Source organism: Microtus oregoni, unplaced genomic scaffold (assembly GCF_018167655.1).
Source record: "Microtus oregoni isolate MIOR12 unplaced genomic scaffold, Mior012 000000F_ref0000247, whole genome shotgun sequence".
Lineage (NCBI taxonomy): Eukaryota > Metazoa > Chordata > Mammalia > Rodentia > Cricetidae > Microtus > Microtus oregoni.
This window is the reverse complement of record NW_024543059.1, coordinates 32787859-32811804: the sequence shown is the minus strand read 5'-3', so window position 1 is coordinate 32811804 and position 23946 is coordinate 32787859. Positions and strand designations below refer to the sequence as shown.

Genomic DNA, 23946 nt, shown 5'->3' with positions numbered 1-23946 from the left:
TTATTATTAAGATTTGTTTTGTAATCAAGACATGCATTAGTATTTTTCTAAGTATAAAATAAGTATGTATGTAATTTCATTGCTATACTGATTGCAACCTTAATGAAGAGTTACTACACTAATATCCTGGAAGCGTTTTCCCTTACATTGTTCTCAAAAGACTAAGGAGGCAAAGTTTTATACCAAGTGTTGCTCAGTCCCATCATATGCAAGCAACCCTTTTTCTATTTATATATTAAATCAAGTGGCGCACGCCTTTAATCCCAGAATTTAGGAGACAGAGGAAGGCAGATCTCTGTGAATTCAGGTAAGTTCCAGGACAGAGCATTTACATAGAAAAACCTTGTCACAAAAAATAACACCCTACCCCAAAGAAAAAACCCAAACAAACAAAAACTGATTCATTTTCTGTGTTCATTTCTTTCAGGTTCCTATTCTGTGACTGAGGAAAAGCAAACTCTGAAGTTAAAGCTTCTACTGAGGCTACTACTACTGCAATCTGTTACCATGACTCAGGTCCTCACAGCCTTAACAAAGCAATTGGAAATTATTAGAGGCAATTAAAAATAAACAGTGGGTAAAAGCTAAGAAAGTAAAGACCATAAGCACCAAAACTTACATACATTTTCTCCCAGGCACGAAACTAGGGTCATTAACTTCCTAGCTTCCCTCACCTTTATAGTAAATGTCACTCTCATTAAAGGCTATACCCTTTCGAAGCAACAAAGCAAAAGATATTTTATCTTACTGACAAAAGATGAATGACATTTTATACGGTAAAATTTTAGAAATCAAATAGCAAATAATAATGCTGAAACCAAAATAACCTCTTTGTTGAAGAGTACTATAATCATTAAATCAATTATGTAAGGAAGGATAATTTTACAGCTATGTTGACAATCTATCCCTATTTTCACTATGCCAAGTATTTCCTTACCTATACTCAGCAAGTAAAAATCCTTTTATAAAAAATAATTTATTTTACATCCTGGCTGAAGTTGCCCTCCCCCTCTTCTCCCAGTCCCTTCCCCCTCATCCCCTTCTGCTCTGACCCCTGAATCCACTCCTCATTTTCTGTTTAGGAAAGGACAGGTCTCCCACAACAAAACAGAAACAGCTGTAGTTGTATTAACAAGACAATAGTATGTAAAAATCTTTACTATAATCACTACATATTCTTCAAGGTACTTACTCAACAGTAAGAAACAATATAAAATTCAAGTCATCATTGATGGAATGGCTTCCAGAAGATGGACTATGAAGCACTAAACTTTATATACTACAAACCTGATCTGTGGCCTGCTCCAAGAGTTATCAACACTTGTTTGCTTAATGATCTTGAATTCTTTCCTTAAAAAAAATAATTTGTCCTTATATGTATTTATGAGAAGTAAGGGGTGCTGAGAGGGTAACCTGAAGGAGTTGGTTTACTCCTTCCACAGTGTGGTCCCTGACATGAGGCCTGGCGGTAGGTTCCATGTACCTGGATGAGCCAGTATGCCAATCCAAGCACTAATTCTTCAGTTTATTAAGATTAAGTAAGTATGAAAGCACTAACATGGAGCTTATTTCTCATTAATCCAATGAAAATATTATGGTATCTTTTTTGACCACTCAAGTATATTTAATTTCTCTAAAGTGTTAGCAAAAACATAGAAAACATGTATGATGAATGAACAGTGTGTTAGGAGATAACATGTTTGACGTACAGTGTTCTGTTTGAAATGTTTAATTGACAACTCTCTTCTCCCTCCCCTACCTCCGTGTGTGTGTGTGTGTGTGTGTGTGTGTGTGTGTGTGTGTGTGTGCGCATGTGCATGTGTGCGTGTGTGTGTAAAAAGCACTGCAATCAGAAATAAAAAGTTATAGTCTGGATAGCAATGAACAAGTAACTAAAGAAACCGTTTTAAGACTCACTTGTATATTCTAATATATATGTTTCTGAAACTGTTTGAGACATGATGTTACATCATATAACACAGGCTAGAATGGAATTCAAGATGCTCCTTCCTTAACTTTCTAAGTACCTGCACAACGCAAGACTCATCTCAAAAACAATCTTAAAGCCGGGTGGTGGTGGCGCACTCCTTTAATCCCAGCACTCGGGAGGCAGAGGCAGGCGAACCTCTGGGAGTTCGAGGCCAGCCTGGTCTACAAGAGCTAGTTCCGGGACAGGCACCAAAGCTACAGAGAAACCCTGTCTCGAAAAACCAAAAAAAAAAAAAAAAAAAACTTAAAACATAGTATTGTATACTCTAAAAAGTACAAAACTGTTTCATGTAAGAACAAAGCTGTCATACAATAATTGATTAGATCTACACATCTAACTAGAATGAACAAACACAATTATCAGAATGAGAGCAGCAATATGATTAAGCATTTATAACTCCTAATTAAAAATATTCAAATGAGTAAAGGAAATAAAAATTGGAGTGATCTGCAAAACAATAAATTGCAAAATAGAACACATGAGCAAAAACAAGACTAATACATCCATTATGTACCAGATTTTCCTACAGACAGCTCCATTTAACCACAATGGCATATTATACTTCATTTACTATTACTCTGTGATGGCCTTCTGAGGCAGAAGCATGCAAAATGAACCAATCCAGATTCCATATTCAATATATTGGTAGCATTCACCTATTTATCCTTACATGAGCAAATTCATGAAAAAGGACTAGCAATATAGTTTGAGTAGCAAAGTTTCTGATATTTCTATAGTTCTATTGTGAAATAACATAATAAACCTGTATGTAACTCAATTTTATTTCAATACCTCTTAAACATATTTCAAATAATAGTGAGTCTAAGCCCTTGGCAATCTGAAGATTTTAACTACCTCATTAATACTAATTACTTACACTAAGCCAAAGAAAGATTGGACATCCATGATGAAAAAGTGGAAAATTTTAAGAAGCTTCAAAATATAGGGCCATTTTACAAAGCATGGATTGGTTCCCCAACCAATAGCTCAGATGGTACTGTTTATATTGCATGTCACTAAAAGTCCAAAGACAGTCTCAGAAACCTTGCTGAAAACAAACAAACATCAAGACCTAAGTACCTTGTGAGGATATCAAATGCCTTAGATACAGAAGGCAGAATATAGGAAGAAAATGTTATCTGCTTCTTTTAAGACTGTCCCTGGAGTTTCAGAGTTCATAACAGGATTTACTATAAATACAATATAAGTTATAGACTTTGCGACCTAATAAGCTATTACGTACAATGGAAATCATTACAAGTTGAGATTAACTCATTCACATATCAACTTCTACAGTATAATCTGCTTCTGATTAACAACTACCATATCAATAAAAGGTAATAAAGTAACTAATTTAATAATAACTCTCCTTTACCAGACCTTACCAAAAGAAAGGCTTTTACTATATATATACACTATGGTATCTTCAGGTCACAAAAAAGCAAAAGAACAAAATTAATACATTTAAATCTCTGACACAGCTTTTAATTGAGTATTTTCTCTCTTTTTTTTTTCCATGGAGGTGTTTTTAATAGAAACACGACTTAAATAATTTCAGAGGAAGATAAAAACATTCCCATCAGAATCCATTTTTTATTTTCCTATTTTACTTCAGTTTATTATAGAAGTAACTGAGAGTGGCGGCAATGAAAGCGACTCCTGAGGTGCCCGCAAAGGCTAGGACCCTGCTTCCGGGGGCACTTGCCGTACTCTAACTCTGCACATTTGTTCTTTTTTTTTTCCCCCATTTTTTTTTTATTGAGAAAAGGAGAAAAAAAAACAAGTTTCCACCTCCTCCCAGCCTCCCATTTCCCTCCCCCTCCTCTCACCCTTCTCCCCCTCCTCCCACCCTTCTCCCCCTCCTCCTACCTTCTCCCCCTCCCCCCACTCCTTTCCCCCTCCCTCTCCAGTCCAAAGAGCAGTCAGGGTTCCCTGCCCTGTGGTAAGTCCTAGGTCCTCCCCTCTCCGTCCATTCCTAGGAAGGTGAACATTTTCAATTGAAAATACAATCTCTTACCTTTAAAATCAGGTTTAGCTCCTTTTCCGTCCTTGTTCGGTTTTACCTCTGAGTTGTTAGGTGTACCTTTTGAGTTCTCAAGGTAAGCTGAGCTTGCTCCTTTCTTGGAGGGATGAGGATCACAGAGTTTTGCATTAATTTTATAAAGCTCAAGGGCTTTAATAGCTGCTGCATTGTTATCCATACGAAGAAAAGTTGGACAGGAAGCACAAAACTCATTCGTGCAGGCCTCATTTCCACAGCCCTCGGTTAACTGGTGGTAGTAGCGTTCTATTAGATGCTTTGCAGCTGCTCGCTTCCTGTATGTACCAGACATTCAAAACAATAAGCACAGTGATTAGTATTGCTCAAAAACAAAGCCCAACAGATAAGACAAAAGTTAACTAAGCACTAAAGCAATAAACTAAATATTTAGATGGAGAAACTAGAAATCCACTATTACCCCCAAGTGTTAACTGGTGAAATAATACTTTCTAAGAAACTGTGACAAAATGTCATCTTATAAAAATTATCATTTTAATATAGTATGCTTTTCTTTGGTTTAAAAAGATAAGGTTAATTTGATGTTGTATGATCCTTAACTGTTGAGTACAACTAAAAACAAATTACATCACTGTGTTAGGCCAGTTTTCCTTTTCATTACATATGAAATAAATAATTAATTCTAATAACTTTCAAATAGTTCATTTGCAGTTAATACAAAATTTCTATCTAGAGTTTATGAAAAAAATTCTCAATTAATAATCATGAGAGATTTAAAAGTAAATGATCTAAATATCGTATTATACCAAGGGAAAGCAGCATCACTGCAGATAATCTTGAGCCCAGACTTGCCGCTAACCCTCTTCATTAAATCCTTGTCATAGGAAGATGAAGGTTTTAACTTCTATTAGGGCAAAATCATATTCATCTTACTTTATAAGCTTTAAACATGTAGATTAACATTTGATCATCAATTTTTCAGGCAAGGTGATCAATAAAAGTTAATTTAATTATGTCATCAACCGAGAAGTTGTTTTACATAATCTATCTCTATAAGTTGATTTTAAAATTCTTTCTATTCTATTTAAGTAGAATCGCATACTTAGTCCACAGAATTCAAAATGATCCCTTTGGACTTTAATTTACAAGCATGGGAGCTCCCAGTAGGAAGAACCTACCTACTTTCACTCTCAAAACTTCATGCTATTATTGTGTTAATGGATAGAGTAAGTGGACAAGAGCACTAGAGGTGAACAAGCAAATAGGAATCTGGTAAGTCTTAGGACAATGACTCCAAACAACATAGGCAGATGGCACAAAATTGTATTTCAGCACTACCAACCAATTCAGAAGCTTTAATTAGGAATGTTTCCTATACATTTCCCATTAATAGTGTGCAAACAGAACGACCCAAAGGCCAAGTCTGATGCACTGAATTTGATCCCTGGATCTTACTTGGTGAAAGGAGAAAACCAATTACCAAAAATTGTCTTCTGAACTCTAAAAATACACCATAGCATATATCCAGCCACATACATCCATACAATATAAATAAGTTTAAAAAATTTAAAATGTATCATAAGAGTTAGAGATCCTACTTAAGGGAAAAAGTGGCCAATTAATGAAGACATTATTTCCTAATATCTAGTGGAAAATCAGCATGCCTAATTTATTGCCAATGTTCTTTACTAATCCCATAACTGACGGTAAGATGCTACTGCTGAAAACACCACATACTTCAGTCAGTAAAGCAAAATGAAGCTAAACTCACTTGGTAACTTGATCCCTACTAATGGTTAGCATCTGTAGTACTTAACAGTGCTATGCAGGCTACCAAAGGAGAAAGTAATTGTCATCAGTCATACCCAGTTCTGAACGCCAAGAGCTACAGTAACTAGCTTGGCAAGACAAGCTACCTGTTGCAATAGTGGCACAAATGTCCTGAGATCATCAACCACTTTCTGATTGGCTTCAAGGTCTGCAACGTAAGATGAAACCTATACCTAGCCTTGTACTAAGACTGACAATCTGTGGCTAGATAGGTCATAGGTACTGGTCAGAACCTACTACTATTCTATCAAATGTCTACAGTACTAAAACTGTACTAAAACTCCAATCAACTTATCATTGATCACTCCATCTGTCAACCCTCATAAGACCAGCTTTGTTCTTCAGTAAATGGTGATTAAAACAACTGTAGAGAATGAGCTGTGAAAAAACATATGGCCCATAAATATAAACCCTCCCAAGCCTCAAGGGGTCATTACAAAGGAGGAGATGGAAAGACCGGAAGTACAAGGAATCTGTTTTCTGAAGACAGCTCCAGGTATGTATTTAAACTCAAAGCATGCACTCACTAGGCCTATGTGAGCTCAAGCTAGACAAAAAACCCTGGCCTAGGAAACAGGTGAGCATGAAGTCTCAACCCTAGCTGAGTTGCTATTGCAACTGACAGCTGTTGGAAATAATTATCTTTAAGAGTAACCATGCCCTAATGGAAGGCCACAGATACAAGATTATATGGACAGTAGAAATTATACTTGATGGGTTAACAAAAACTAAAGGTCACATATAGTGAGGGGACGGGGAGGGATCGATCTGGAAGATTTATGGCAGAGATGAATATCATCAAGATATATTTTGAAAAGATGTCAAATAACTAATAATACTCCTCCCCCCAAAAGTCCCAAAGCCATATGGTAAAGAAGGAAGACTATAAATAAACCATGTGCCTATACCGAGATGTCACGATACAACACAATCTTCTGTTTCTCAGGCTTCTGAAACCTCTGGAACTCTGTCATGGCTCCTTAACTCTGGATCTTACATAAATATATGCACATACATATATGTGTGCACCTACACGTCATGTTTAATTTGATATTTGTAGACTGGACTAAATTAATCTATGTTTGCTTCAGCCTTAAATATCAAAGCAGGAATAGCTGGCACATTGTTATCACCAAAACCTTTTGAATTTGGTGTTCCTAAGTTCTACCAATGTGAAAAACACAAATTTGTGCACCTGTTTTTGACATAAAATAAAAAATAAAAAGAAAAGATTACATAGGTGCATTACAAACTAAAGATTCCAGAAGAGAGGTCAAGTCTAAGAGTCTCCAAACAAAGTTGAGTGGTAAGAATGAATTCTGGAGAGTCAAAAGGCTGCAAATCCACAGCTATCCTGGGCTAGCTTTAGCCCTTCACGGTCCACTTCTGCACATTACTTAACATCTTAGTAACTATTCCTAACTTCCACCAAACTAAAAGTTAATGTCATCAGACAGCACCTGAAACATAGAGCAGAACGGTCCCTATTTGGCTGCAACCACTTTTGTGATATTTCCATTAGTGTGTTTGAAAAGTGCCAGATTTACATGAAATACATATGTATGTAACAACTATTAGTGAGAAATGAGGCCATGAGGGCAAGTGTGTATGGAATCATTTAGAGAGAGGAAAGTAGGAAATGACATATTAATTATACTATGATCTCAAAAAATAAAATTAAATGAAAAAGAAATAGAATTCATATTTGAAGAATAATATGAAGACCTTGCTCAAAAAAATGAAAAATAAATAAATAGGGAAAGAAAGTAATTTAGCTACCATGCCTTATTTTCTCAAGTATTTGACACAAAACTAACTATAAAATTCATACTTTTTTAATTTCAAATGAAGCTTTCTACAATCAAAGAAATACACAGCATGAAGTAACAATACTGAACTTGAATTCTAATACCTGTAGAAATTTTTTGTTCCTTGGTTTTGTTTGCTTTTTGTTGTTTTGGAGTAGAATGTGGTAAACATTTAGATGTACCCAATATACACTATCTACAAAGTTTGTGTGATATTACATTGTGCTAAAAGTAAAACAAAAGCCACACCCATATTTCATGAAAATGTTACCCAGACAAGTTAGAACCTGCTATTTGGGGTGGCCTGAAACTTCACATTTTTTTTTTCTACATGGTGACTTCTACTTGGCTCTACAATAAACCACCTTACCCCTTTTACAGTGACTTTAACTGTTTTGCGCTGACAGTGCTAATTAATCTTCATGATAACACGAACAAAAGACTAGTTAGAGAACACACAGAAGACCCTGAAGGAAAAGGTTCTGCTTTTCAGACATTAACTTGAAAGAATATCTTTTTATAATTTCTCTAGAATTAAACTGTACTAACAGCAAATAAACTCTATGAGCTAAAGGTAAACTATCCTCACTAATGTTCCCTAAAATCTTTTGATGGGAAGAAAAAAATATGAATGAATAAAATTCACAATCCACGTTCTTTCAATTCAAAATCCTTTGGTCCTCTAAGATGTTGTTGGTCAGAGTATTAAATGCCAACAGCCATGTGAGAGCTTTAAAAAAAATTGTGTTATTAAATCTTAAAAAGATAAATAGATATAACTGAAAAGATGAGACATAATCATAATTAGACAAAGTTACCCAGAAAGGACATCTCTGACAAGACATCATCTAAGACTTCTGAAGAAGAAAAAGATGTGAGGAACCCAAGAGAAAGAATACTAGACTTAAGAAGACAAAAGTTGTAGGGTAAGAACATGGAAGTACAGAATATCATCTTAATTAAAGAAGCCAGTTCATATAAGGCCATATCATTTTCTGGGTATAGTTTATGAATGGGAAGTGTTTGAAAAGTTTTAAGTATAGAAAAGATGGTTTAACATCAGTACCAAAAAAGCCCATTTATAGTTTCTAGGACAAAAGTACTAAGAAACAATGAAATGCCTTCTCAAACCAAGATGGCAATGGCGCTATAAATGCTTTTTTAAGTGGCCAAATAGAATTTTGAAGATAAGTCCAGCAGGACTTACAAAGGGTTCCAACATGAGATAGAGACAATAAAGATGCATTCCAAAATTTGGTTAATGGACATGGGAAAAAACTACTGAATAAAATTCAAAGGTCTATAAAAGAAAATTTGAGGAAATTAAGAGTATACAAGTAACAGCCTTACTTTGGATTAATCAATTTCCGTGTGTGCACACATGTGCAGGCATGTGTACCTAGGCGTGTGCATTTAGCAACCAGGAATCAATTTCAGACTTCATCTTCAATTGCTCCAGACCTAACTTTTTGAGACAGGGTCTCTCAGTAAACCTAAAACTCACTGAACCATCTAGACTGAAGAAACAATGAGTTTCAACTATAATTCTATTTCTGCCCCTCCCCCAAGAGTGGGTAAGATGACCACACCACATTTTTAGATAGGTTCTGGGAATAGGATCAATGTACTTGTAAAGCAGCTATTATACCAAACAAACAGACTCCTTAGCGTGTTTTGACTACTTTCTTTTATTGCTGCTGTTATTTAAAGCCAGAGTCTCATGTAGCCTAGACTGAGACTTACTATATGAGTAAAGCTAGCCCTATACAACCTCCCAAGTACTGGGATTCTAGGAGTGAGCCAAAATGCCCAGGAAAATATCAAGATTCTTAAAAACCCTAAATGCACAAGCTTCTAACATGAAGCTTTCATAAAATCTACCTGAATACCTTCTGGTTTTCCATTCTGTTCTATTAAACTCATAGCCTGAAAAAAAAAAAATTCTACCCCATTATGTCACCAATAAAGTAACATCAGTGTCAATGTGCATGTTATAATCCCATATAAGAATTTCAAAATTACTTCCATTAATATTAAAGAATTTTAGTATCTATTTACTTCAAACAAGTATTCCTTTATCTTAACCATATACCTATGATTATGAAAATGTATCAATCTGTTAAAAGCTTTCATTTATGAAATAATTTTGATATATGAAAACACAGATGTCTTTCCAAAAATTTTTATTTTTATTGACAAGTAAGAACTGCATATATTCATCTCACATACAAAGCATCTTTGCAAAGATACTTAAGATTTCACCTTTAGTGATACTCAAGAACGCATATATTAACAAGTCACACGCTGTACAATAGGTTTCTGAACTAAATTCTATCCATTTTCCATTTTGTATTCTGTGACCACCACCTAGTCTATCACAAGTAACATTTTTAAGAATGTCAATGTTTTTAGTTTACACACATGAGATTATGCAGCACTTGTTTTTCTGCACTTGACTTATTTCATTAAATGTGAACCACTATTTCCACCCATGTTTTCAGACATAGGATTTCAGACAACTTTTAATGGTTAAAAATTACATTATCATATATTCCAAATTTTATTTATTTACCTACTGACAAACAGTTTATTTCTGCATTCTGGTTGCAATCAACATGAAAATGTAGGTATCTCTTTCAACACACGAGTTTAATTTCCTTTAGCTATATATTCCTATAATGTAACTGCTAGGTCATGGCAATTCTACTTTTAAATTTTTGAGGAAACTATTATTTTTCATAATTGATCTAATTTACATTTCCTCCAACTGTGTGCAAGATTTCTGTTTGCCATCATGAACATTAGTATTTTGATAATAACCATCCTAGCAGGTATGAGGTGTTATCTCACTGTTGCTTCATTTTGATTTTCTAGTTGATTACAGAGATTATAAATTTTCTCTCATGAATCTGAAGTCATGTGTAGTGGCACACACCTTTTATCCCAGCACTTGGTAGGCAGAGGCAGGTCAATCTCTGATCTTGAGGCCAGCCTGGTCTAGAAAGAGTAAAGCCAGGTCTACACAGGAAAACCCTGTCTCAAAAAAAAAAAAAAAAAAAAAAAGGAAAAAAGGAAAGAAAGGAAAGGCACTTGTTCTTCAGTTTCTGCCATACTGGCAGCTATCTAGGTATACAAAATAAACTTGTTTGCTTTTTAAGAGTAAAAGCAACAACAACAACAAAAAAGCTACTCGGTTACTAAACTATAATAAATGAAATCACATCCCTTAGGATGACTATTACTCCCCAAAGAAATTTTAATACACCAGCCAAGTTGTAGAAAAACCATAATGCTTTTATTATAGGTAATATAAATAAAATGGTATAGCTTCTGTTTAAAACAATATGGCACTGTTTCAAGATATTAAACATAATTACCATGATATAATAATTATACTTCCTATTTAGACCCAAAAGAATTTTGAACAAGGTTTCAAAGAACAGGTCCATGCTTATAACAGCATTATTCCCAACTGCTAACTCAGAAATACCCCATTAACAGATGAACAGATAGATGGGCCAAATAAAGCATATACAAGCAAGTGAAATTACTCAGTCTAAAAAAAAAAGTTCTAGCATATGATACAAAGAAATGAATTTTGAGGATGCTGTGTTTAGTAAAATAAGCCAATTATTAAAGAAAAAAAGCTGTTGTGACTGCACTTATTTAAGGTAGTTAGAAGCACCACAATTTAGACAAAAAGCAGAATCGTAGTTGCTCGTCAGTAGGAATTAGGAATAACGAGTCACTATTTAATACATACAAAGTTTCAGCATGTAAGATACAAACATTCTGATGATAAATGCTCAAAAATCCACACTAGCACTGAATTGCATAGTTTAAAACGGTAAATAGTAAATTTTCCACATTTTATAATTGTTTTAAAGTTATCATAGAAGTTATATGGTCACATAAATTTAAAATATATATGCCATAGTCGTTTTCGTGAAGATCACAATGTACATAAGCATTTAAAATGATGTAATCTGCTTTCAGTAAAGAAAATCTTGACTTTTTCAACTACATTCTTAAATACAGCTCCCTCTAATTTCAGAATGTGTACCATGCATTTGTGCAGGTACATGTGTGGAGAAGCATATGCAGAAGTCAGTGTCTCCATCAACTGTTCTTTATTTACTAAGGCACTCATTTCTGCCAACCTACCAGCCACCTTCCCCCTACTCCAGTCTTCCTACTTGCCACTGCAACAGTCTCTTGCCTAATCCCCCTGTAATGATGATTCTTTCTCCAGTTTTCATTCCTCACCATCAGATTTTGAAAAAGTCTCAGTTCCTCACTTTTCCCTGTACTCAAAGTGTCCTGCTTCAGAACCTTGCCCATGACTCTGCCTAAAAACCAGTCAAACTTCCAGCTGCTTAATTCCTAGTAACATTTCAAGTTACACTTGGTTTTACCCGGTTATGCTAATTTTCCTACTATCTCCACTAGACTTCTATTGCATAGCTTGGTATTCCTCTGTATTCTCACTATAGCCCAACTACAGTTCTATTTAAATAATTAAAAATATTTGTTTGTGCTCTTTCAAAGAGTAGGAACTAATTCTCATGCATCTTTATATCCAAAACACAGGACCTAATGACTTAGAGTAAACAGAAGTCACATCTACACAGTTGTATTTTCATTAGTTATATATTAGTCAATAGCAGGTACCAACAAGGCCAAACCTATCTGTTGTCATTTCCCTGTTTACCCATACCTGCTCAGGGCAAAAAAAGCACAAGAATTCAGAATCACGTACACAATTATCTACTTACCATCAGACATCTAATGATCATGGAAGCATTTGGTAAGGGGGGAAACAGATATTTTCCAATCTCTGAATATAATTTTCAGTTTTTTCTTCTTATTTAAATTTATTTTATTGATTTTTTTAAGCCTAGAAGGTATTTTCCAATAAAGCAGTGTAGGGCAACTTAAAACACACATAGCCTGAACCAAGTTATACTTACATTCGGTTAGCTTCAATGTCCTCAGACTGGGATTCTCCTGGTGATCTGTAAATGTAATTAAAGACAAAGGTTAGTGAATTCCAAAAAGGTACAGAAATGTAAGTAGGGAAGATAAATTTGAAAGCAATATTTAAGTTCTAATGAAAGGGTATTTAAAATGAGAAAAAGAAATTAGAATCATTATACTCAGATATCAAATCAGTATAAACTATAATAATTTACAAAGTCAAACAGTATGAAAAACAGTAACTTTCTATCAAGATGGGCTGCCTGCATTAGCAAATTGGTATTCATAGTCTTGAAATTAAATGAAGTGTTAACAAACTGTAACCTGGCAAACACGCCAAGATGTGGAATGATCACCTGATTTTGTAGGTATGTTTTACTGAGATAGTTGCATGTACTGAAACACTGTCTATGTATATTGACCAGTTTTCCCTCAAAACCTAAAATATTCACAGGTCCCTTAAAAAATATCTGCCAGCTTCTGCTCTAGACAATTCAAACTATGATATTATAGTGTATGTAAATTTTAAGATAGTTAAATGCTATGTACCATTCTAATCATGATTACTGTGGTTCAATAAGGAAATTAGCTTTCCCTAAGAAACATTTAAATATCATCAGCATGTATGTGGAGCATTATATTTGCTAGATAATTGTAAGCTAGTTTCAGCTTTAAGAGTTGCTGGTTATTTTCTTTATTTTTAATATATTAGCTATTATAGGAAATACATACATCTAAAGCATCAAGAAGCATCCCATTTTTATTGGGTTGGAGCAGGAGGCACATGGTTAAGGAACAATTCTAGAGCTGGGCACAGCAGCACTTTCCCGTACCTCCTGTCCTCAGAGGCTAAGTCGGGATCATCCTTACTTTGAGGCCAGCCTAAACTAAACAGTGAGACGCTGCATCACAAAAGTCAATTAACTTTTTAAAAAGTTTGTTACTATGTTAATTTTTATAAATCATTAATGTGATAGGCAATGTCCCCTTTTTTTCTTTCTTTTTTTGGGGGGAGAAGGTGAGGGAGGGTATCACTGTGCAGCTCTGGCAGTCCTGGAATTTGCTTTGTAGACCAGGTTGGCCTTGAACTCACAGAGATCTACCTGCTTCTGCCTCGGAATGCTGGGATTAAAGGCTTGCCAACACCTACCAGTATGAGAGTCAATGTTCTATGGTGAACTGATTTTAGTACCTATTTCTATCTACCATTTCAAATTCCCAAAATGGGTTAGGAAAAAAAAAAGATTAAGTTAAATTTCAAATTTAAAATACAAATATAACAAGACTGGATTTGTGAATTTATCAAAGACTTTCCAACTTAAACAAACAAAAAAAAGTTTATAAAAAGGCCTTTTTTGGCACATGGTTATGGACACTATTTTTAACAAAGAACCTTCAATCAGGGGCTGGAGAGGTAGTTCATTGATTAAGAGCACTGGCTGCTCCCAGAGAATCAAGGTTTGACTCCAAGCACCCACACAGTTGCTCATAACCATCTGTAAGTCCAGTCCCAGGTCTGATGCCCTCTTCTGGCCTCTGTGGGCACCAGGCACACATGTGGTACACGTGCATACCTGTATGCAAAACACTTACACACATAAAATAAATTTAAAATTAAAAAAGAATTTTAAAATTTACTATATTACTTTTAGTATCAAAAATTCACTTCTTTACTAGACCTTCAAAATAACACTGCAATTCATTTCGATTCCAAGTCAGTAAATACACAAACAGAGAGAAAGAGAGAAAAAAAGGCACGTTTGATTCAAACAAATCCCAAAGCTCAAATACTTTAGATTTTCTTAGCAGTGTATTTATAGTTTCTGTTTAACACGAAATTACATAGGAACTGAAACTGGCACTTGGATGTGATAACAAATGCAACAGCTCACCACCCTCTCTCCAAGGGAATAAGCACATCATCTGGCTATCCCAAGATTGTTCCGAAACTTACATCCTATACAAAAGGGCTAGAAGAGCTAAAACAAAATGATTACCCATACAGACTAGCTAACTCATTTTTTAGTGTGCCCCTCCAACATCTGACATTACAGTGTGAGGTAAAGCTCACTTGCAAAATAAAATAAAAAAATAAACATGTTAGAAATGAGAAAGGCAAATTAGAACTTGTTAATCAGCTAGGAAGCAAAATGTTTGAAATGAATTGGGGAAAGCGAAATTTTTTTAAAAGGTTTGGAAATGATGAGGAGGAAAAAAATACAGGAAAAATGTAAGACATTAGGGAAAAAACATGCCTCAGGAGAACATTATAGAACTATTGCAAACTTTCAAGATCCTAAAATAATCTATAGAGCAAACATATCTTCAAACAGCCAACTATAGCTATTTTCTCAACTTGTTCCCTAAACAAAATATGTAAACACCAGTAGCACAATGCCAAAAAAGCATACACACACACACACACTAGATCTCTATTTAATGTCTACATATATCAGAGTGAGCCATTAAACACCAGTAAGCCAAACGAATAACTTAAGACAACCTAACTGAAAGAATAGTTAAAAAGGATTCAAAGATTATTATCCTAAAATTATTCTCAGGACTCTTAGACACAGCACAGGCTGCTTTCATTCAAACTGCAGTTTTATTTCAATCAAAATAAAAGTAAATATACACAACAGAAAGATGTTATTACTAACTGTGTACATCTAAATAATGTCTACTTTCAGACTACTTCAACAGTATTCTAAGTAAATTACTAAAATATACCCTAAAACTAAAATTAACTCTCAAGTACCTACTAACAGTCCCAAAGCTGTACTTTGGTTCTTAAGGAGCTTATTGTTCCTTTACTAGCAACACATTACAAGTAAGAATACAGTACACACTTCTAGTTTACCAAATCCAAAATTTAAAATGAACCAAACTTTAAAAAAACAGAAACTAACCCGTTATCCTAAAGTTTGCCAGAATAAAAAAATAAATAAAAATAAATGAAATTGGTAAACTGAAACATACCTAGTAACACTGAAGAAGACAGTCTTAAAAGTATCAACCTGAACGACAGAAAGGGATGACAACGCACCCAAGTAACATCAAGCAATGCAGCATGAACTAGCAAATACACCCTTCTAAGGATATAGAGCTGCACCTTTAACTCCACTACAGACTAACTTTACTAAAGGTGCAACACTTCTAGAGAGGCATGTAAACTTCTACCACGACAGAGGTACACTTACAAACACTAATCAAGGCATTTTCCATATATTTCCTAAAACGTCTACAATGCAATCTTCACACATTTGAGAAACATTTTCTATATAAAAAACAGGTCTTTGGTGACTACTTATCTTCATCAATGAAAGGACAGGTAAGAAATTCACTCTAATAAGTATCTTCAAAAGGATCTTAAATGGAGAAATAGCTCAACTCTTAGGTCCTCTATCTTAGCAATATCCCTGCCTCCTATGCATTGCCTTCATTTATACAGCACATATTCACTTTACAATGACAGCCTGTAAAGACTGTAGAATAACATTCAAAGTTACCTTTTACAAGCTGTGGCCATTCGGGGACATCAGGGTGGTAACAGCTCTGAGTCACTGATTAAAAACAGGTTGTCACACCAGTCTAGTTGCTAACGTGATCTGAACGGAGGCTTAATAATTCTAACAAATTAAACAGACCTTTAGTTAGAACACTAGCATAAACCCAGTTCACTGTTCAAATCATAATCTTCAAAGCTTAAAATCAGTTGTCAACATAAAATTTATTAGAAGAATAATTATCATAGGAAAACCTTTATGGACTATTTTCCAGTATATTGTTTTCTTAAATGATCTCTTCACTTGAGAAAATGAGGTACGTTCTCAACCCAAAACCCAGAAAATTTTAAATCATCTTGTCAGCAACTCAAAAAGGTTTGGATTTAGGGGTATTTTAGATTCTGCATTTTCAGATTAGATATGCTTAATCAGTGAAGTCTATAGAAACATCTGAAAAATTCTTAAATCTGAAACACATCTGGTACCAGGCATTTCTGAGAGAGATAATAATCCTTGCTTTTCAATGTTTATATGGCTTACAAAGTACAGTGATCAACAGTACCCCTAAGTTCCACTGACTTTAGATCTGCGAGATCAAAGCAGACACTTAAGAATAACAATAACCAGCCTCGGAGTGACTACCCAACTTGTCCAAGGTTTCACAAATATTGTTGAAATAAGACTAAAATCAAGACTGACTACCTTTCTACCAATTATTAAAATTTTGCTATGGCTTAGCTTTGCTTTACAGAGTTTTGAGATTTCAATACTTACAAATAAGCAAAGAATTAGAATATGGACTGTGGCAATAGTTAAAATGAGACTGATTTAATAACAGGAATCTTAAACTGATAGAGAGACCATCTGCCAGAGGCAAATTCTTGATGAAAAAGTTGCACATATACATATTCTGTAGTTATAGTAGATTCATCTAAAATTAACTTTAAAACCCTTGGCTGTATAAGAAAGCGTCCATGCTCAATTCTATAAAAATTACACAGCAAAATACAAATGCATACCCTTATTCTCCAAGTACCTTAACTCTAATTACAAAGTTTTAAGTAAATCTTTTTGACTCAAATTTCACTGTACTCTTTAATCATGCTGTAAGTCTGCCAAAATGCCTTATACTAGCAATATAATATACCAGTACTGATATATCATTTTATCCAGTTAGTTTTTCTCTCAAGCATCGTCCACTGACTTAACCACACAGAACAAATGTGAATAACTAGAAATAAGAAGTCTAAGACTAGTAAGGGGAAAGCCCCTTCACACTAACATTCACAAACTGACAGCACATACAAACAAGGTCGCTAACAGCATGACCCAGAACTCAACTGAAAACAGGAAGGTATTGGAGAATCTCAAAGCAATTATTCAAACATTAATGTTTGAGCTCATATTTTTGCTAGTGTTCACAACGTTAGGGGATTCCAATAAGAAGGACTTATAATCTCTGTAAGAAATAACTCAATTTCCAAGATTTTCCTATCATTATTATATGTTTCCTAACAACATAGGCATCGCTGGGATAGCAATGGACAGAGGCAACAACATTCTTGAAATAAATGATGTGGTCCACGAGATAGTTCCTTTATGGTCTCATGATACTAATAGTCTAAGTGGATTGAGGATATCTGAATGAATCTAACCTCTAACTTAAAAACACAAAGTTGACAAAAGTTAAAATAAAATGGATTAAAGAACTAAACACACTCTGAAGATTAAGTCAAGTACTCTCTTCTTTTTTTATGAAGTAGAGAGCTCATCCCAATACTGGTTCCAATGCCAATCTGAGATCCCTCAGTCTGTGTGATCACTTACTACCTGGGAAACCTTGGGCAAGTTAGATTACCTCTCTAAACTTCAGTTACATTACAGATAGAATTAAGACCATAGCATGCCTTGTATATAACATGCTTGCAAGTAAGAGATTCTTTACACCCACAGCCTAACATCCAAATCTATTTCCTTGATCTTCTTATCCACATTACTTATGTTCTCATAGTACAGTAATCTCTTATAAATTCTTTCAGCCCACTTATATCTCTCAGTCTACCTGGTAGCATACTCAGTACCCTAGTATGATCCTTTAAAAATGACAGACGCTCAAATTTATTGAACGCATTTGTCATTATGTTAGTCATGACAATAATTCATGCAATATGAATTTCAAAAAATAAAACAGAGACATACCATATTTCGCCAAACTTCTGAGGAGCTGGTGAATTCTAAAATCAGGCTCTTACAGATTTTTAACCTAAAATATAAAACACCTCACTCAATTCTTTTAACATAAACAACTGGATAGTCTTTCAGAAATAAAAATCACTAATATTCATTATAAAATAAAAGCAAATCCATCTTCAATAATACTTATAAAGATCCAAAATATACTGAAAGACAAATTTCCCTATTCCTGTTACCAATATCAGTATCAGGGTGGCTAAGTAGACTGTGATCTGAATATTTTCATCTGGGAAAACATGTTTCTCATTTTCACATACAAAGATTAACGCTCCTCATTTCCTTAGCCTTTTCACAAATAAGCTGAAAATATATGAAAACTGTTCACATACCTCAAATTCCTCCACACACCTATAGTAATTCTGCTTTCAGATAAACTCTATATGCAAAATATCCGCTGTACAAAAACATTGATGCTTATCTACTACCTCCTAGAGGTGCAACTATGGCTAAGTCCTTTGAACTCTCGGTCTCTCAAGAATTAAGTTGTTGAATTAAAGTAAATGTATTCAAAGTATATAGATTCCTTCCTGACACATAACAGGGCCCCATTACACTGTGGCATTACTTATGTAAACCCCTCCATGTCTATAACTCTTTACAAATAAAAACTACAAAAATATCCAACTTATTACAAAGCTTAAAGTAAGCTCTTCAGTAATTTTTAAATTTCTTAGTTCAGAGTTCACTTATAACCTATCAGAGGTATTTTTCAGTTTTCAGGTATTCTTATTTGTTTCATCATAATGAGAAAACCAAATCCCAATGACTAAGAAACCCTCCCAATACATAACAGGTTAAAGGAACAAAATAAATATATCTGCATATTATTTATAGGTAGGAAGGAAGGTAGAGTAGGCAGATGGACGGATGGATGAACGGACAAATTGATTGATAGATTTGAGACAGAGTGTCACTACATAACTTTGGCTAGCCAGAAATTTGCTATGTAGACTCGGCTGGCCTTAAATTCACAGACTGCCTGATTCTCTCTCCTGAATGCTGGGATTAGAGATGTGTGCCACCATGCCCAGCCTTGCTTTAAGTACTTAAAAAAAATAAAAAATAAAATATAAATAAACCATTAAGAGTTTTGAGAGCTGAGCTTCATGCTTTACCAAAAAATTACTTGTGGAAATCTATTAAAATTTACCTTTAGGTGGGAATAGTGAAATACATCTGTATCTCAGCACTGAAGAGGTCAGATCAGAAATTCAAAGGCAGATTTGTCTGTGCAGTGAGTTCTAGACCAGGCTAAACTAAGAGAACCTGCCCCCCCCAAAAAAAAAATTAAGAAAGGGATTAAAAAAAGAAAGCAACGAAGGAAGGTAGAAATGATGGACAGAAGAATGGATAAACAGACAAACTTAGGCTTTCCTGCAGTGATTCTGATGCAGTACAATAAGAACACATAAACTTGTATTTTGAACACATTCCAAATAATGCATAGATTTCATTTTATGAATATATATATATATATATTCAAAAACATTGATATATATACCTATATATGTGTGTATATATATATATATATATATATATATATATATATATATATAGTTTTTTTCCAAACAGGGTTTCTCTATAGCACCATATATATTTTTAAGACCTTATCTCTGGCATTATAACCTCACCCAACTCCTAATTATCAAAGCTATAACACATTTGAATGTCAGCATCTAAAGTAATTTAAAACTAAAAATAATCTCAATTATACCAAGAGCAAAATAAAAGAAAAAAAAGCAAAAACCATTCTACTCTATATATATCTGCATGTCACCAATCTGACTGTCCTAAGGAGTGGATATTGTGCCATCATCTTTCCTTATTTCTATTTAACCTAACCACTACAAGTCTTCAAATTCTTCATTCAAAACATGTCAGTTAGATTTTGAGTATATACTGGTAGCTGAAAATACATGATCTCTTATACTGTGGGGGAGATGAGGACAAATTAAAAACCTCACAATAAACTATAATTCTAATTCAAAGAGAAAAGCTATGGAGGAGATTCACAGACAAAGATGCTGTTATAATAGAATCCCGACTTAACCTGTGGAAAAGAACCTCCACAAGAGATAAGTTTATCACATACTAAGTAAATCCTGTGACATACTGTTAGGATTCACAGTTCAACGACTCAAATCAGAAAAACTCAAATAATACTGTAAAATTTCTCCTTCCAAATCAAATATATTGCTTACGTACTGCTACCAATTCTACCTCTGGAATGACCCAACAATCCAACACTATCCCTAAGCATTTTTGTAGTGGCTCTTAGTTGCTTTCAGAGCAAAGCTTACTCTCTCTATCATAACATTTAAGACCATGCAATGAAGCCCTGCTAGCACAGCCTCTTCTTCCAACTAAACACTAAGAGAGTATGTCAATCATTCATTTCTATACTTACAATCCTTAAAGTGTTTACAGAATGAAATAACTCATCGAAAACAAAGCTTGGGTGACTTTCTTTAGGTAACACATAAGTATGAAGCTAAGATTCACACATAAATCTGAGTCTAAAGATCATCATGTCCATTCCTTTATAAAACATACTAATTCACATTCAGGCCTAGAAATTTTAACTTTAAAAATATTTCTTAATATTTTATCTTTCAAGAATCTATTGCTTCTCTTCCCCACATGGTTACTAAGATTGTTGAGACATAAAGCTTTGCTTTTTCACTAGCTTCTTTCTTACACATTGACAGAATTATCTTCCCCGAAGTTAGAACTTGCTTATCTCTCATATTAAAAAAAAAAAAATCCTATGCCTTCTTAATACCAATAACATAAATTTCAATTTTTTTTCTCATATTAACTGAGGTCCTTGTCATGGCCACACCCAGTCATCCAAATATTGCCCATAAATGATGACATCCTGAGGTATCAACCTCCTTTGGTTATTGCACTCTATCATATATTAGAAGTCCCTATTTCTGATCTCAATAATTTTGCTTCTCAGGACATTTCTCTAGAAATGTTTCCCTTGCTCTGCAATTTCCATCCCCTATTCATTGAAAACAAAACAAACAACAACAAAAACTAGTATTTCTAAACCTTTAGAGAACCCCAAATAAACAATAATTTAAAAGACTGCATGTAAAGACAATAACAGCAACAATAGAGAAATCAGAACCTTCACACACATTACTAATAAAACTATTTAAAAAAAATACAGCCACTTTGAGAAGCATTTAAAAGTCCCTCTAATTTTAAATACTTAACCTATGACCTAGCTGATTCACACCTACATATACACTCAAGAGAATGATGCATGTTCACAACAAAAGCTGTAAATATATATTCACAAAAACACTAACAACCAAAATTGGAAGCAACACAAATACCTATCAGCCAATGACTGAACAGACAAACATTTAAAAAAGAATGATTTACTATTATATGCCACAGCACAAATAAACCTTAAAAATGCTATTGTCAAAAAACAAAGATACCACACACAAAAGGATATGGTATCAGTCCCCAAAGGAAGCTGATAAACTGGCTTTACAGTACTGTGAAGAATAAAGGTCAAAGAAGAGCCAAGACAATTCCAAAATTAAGTAGGGACCCTTGGAATCCCAATTTTCAAAACTGTTTATCAAGTTATTACAAAGAAAAATCAGTGATAAAAAAACTAAAGCAAATGAAATGTAAAGTAAAGCATGATATAAGAGACATTTTCATATTATTATTTTTTCAAAAAAAGAATCCTACCTTTCTTCAGATGGACCAAAATAAATAATCCATAGCAAAAACCCTCACTAATAACAGAAAATATGTCAGGCAATTTCCCTTTGTAAAATTGCAAGGAATCCTGACTTTCCAATTAGATACTGAGACTGAGATTGTATAGCAAGAGATAATGCTACAGTGGATTTAACATTTTATTTTATTCTTATTCTGAAAGCATTCCTTGAATGGACTCAAAAGAAAACACAAAATATGATGCCATTTGATATCTTTATTTAAAATCAATTCCAAGTATGGCAAAAAAATGCTAGAACAAAAATGTTCATACACTGCTGATGAACTATCTATTGGCAAATTCAATTTACATAAGAATTTGGCCATATATATTCAAGTTAAAGACATAGCCTATTTTCTAGAAACATCATTTTTTTAATTTACCCTAAAGAAAAACCTGTACAAAGTAAATATAAAGACACCTCTGTAGCATTATTCCTAAGAGCAATACAGAAAATACAAAATATTCATCTGCAGTGGGAAACAATACTATTTAGATATTCATATAGTCCACAGAGCAGTAAAACAAACTATTAACAGACCTGAATGCGTCTACATACATATCAAAAACATAAGAGTTAAAACACTTAAACTGATGACACATATACACAAAATACAGCTATAAAAACTTAAGCGTGACATATCACTTATGAGCAAGGATCATATTTAAGCACAAAACAGGAAATGATCAAGAACTTCAAGATACCTGTTACATGAGTAAGAGAGAAGGTACTAGAACTTGGAGGAAGGAATTAAACTTTAAAAATACCAAAACTGGCATTATTTGATTCCTGGGTGGTAATTACATTTTTGCTGTATTATTTACTAAATGCTTTAAGTATTTTAATAACAAGTTTTAAAGAAAAAGTGAAATCAAGAATATACAATATCCAAGCTAAAATCAAAGCAATGGGACCTTGCAGAATTAGATGACCCATTCTTCCTGCTCTGTGAAAAATATCCTAATAAGATAAGGCTGTAGAGCTGGTAAGATGACTGTACGCAAAATGCTTGCCATAAACAGCTGGGTTAGATCTCTGGGACCAAAGTTACAAAATGACAGAGAGCACTTACTCTACCGAATTATCCTCTGACATTCACACACATAATATGGTTCTCTCAAGGCCAAACACACATCATACATAACATAATGACATTAATAGCAATAATAACAGAAACTTGCCCTAGGTTTAATGCCCAGAACCAATAAATAAGTACATAAACACATGAATGCTATTATTACAACATAGTAATTTTAAGCACAGAGTAAGTGTCTAAATAATAGAACTACTACATCTTGACCACTAAAAAATGACATCTCAATTTCTCAAAATTTGGTATAACCTAGAAATATGGAAAACACATATACTATTTATTATCACACATACATGTTTCCCAAGCCTGTAGCAAATATCCTAAACCAGACTTGCACAAACTAGACAGCAGTTCATTCGCTGCAGTATTTACAAACGCCTACATCTGCAAATGAAAAGGAAGAGTCTGATGGGGAGGCCAAGGAAGAAGCAGATCAGAGGGTGGAGAGAGGAAAAGGAGATGAAGGGGGAAAGACTGAGAAAGGAAGAAGAAAAACAGTGAACGCAAAATGAGTACACAGAAAACATTTACTGTTCTCACAGACTCTTCAATATAGGAGTAGATTTACTTTCAACTGGCAAACCGCCTACATATTCCACTGTAAAAATACATATTTTTAAGTTCACCTCTTCCCTATGTTTCATTTAGCTCAAAAATATGGAGTAACAAACACGTAGGAATGGAGTAGGAAGACGATCCATATAGTTAAATCAGACCAAAAAAGCTCATTCTGAAGTAACA

At 34.1% G+C, this 23946-nt stretch overlaps 1 protein-coding gene and 1 long non-coding RNA gene across 11 annotated transcripts in view; one reads left to right on the top strand and one right to left on the bottom strand.

Annotated features, from left to right (window-relative positions):
* The window catches only part of LOC121453397, a 140342-nt gene extending 138191 nt beyond the window's left edge, over positions 1-2151 (top strand). For 5 of the 8 annotated variants that reach the window (XR_005975006.1, XR_005975002.1, XR_005975003.1 and 2 more), the window contains one exon: positions 428-2151. This is a non-coding gene — a long non-coding RNA (uncharacterized LOC121453397). The remainder of the gene's footprint in view (positions 1-427) is intronic. The other 3 variants (XR_005975008.1, XR_005975007.1, XR_005975009.1) reach the window with 2 other exon arrangements.
* The window catches only part of Ube3a (ubiquitin protein ligase E3A), a 70384-nt gene that overhangs the window by 38690 nt on the left and 7748 nt on the right, over positions 1-23946 (bottom strand). The window contains exons 1-5 of one of the 3 annotated variants that reach the window (XM_041660112.1): positions 19514-19586; positions 18310-18373; positions 16114-16233; positions 12598-12642; positions 4008-4306 (exon numbers count right to left, since the gene is read on the bottom strand). In XM_041660112.1, the coding sequence (XP_041516046.1) occupies positions 4008-4306; positions 12598-12642; positions 16114-16133 (364 nt within the window). In that variant the 5' untranslated portion in view covers positions 16134-16233; positions 18310-18373; positions 19514-19586. Of the gene's footprint in view, positions 1-4007; positions 4307-12597; positions 12643-16113; positions 16234-18309; positions 18374-19513; positions 19587-23946 lie in introns of those variants that run through there. The other 2 variants (XM_041660106.1, XM_041660120.1) reach the window with 2 other exon arrangements.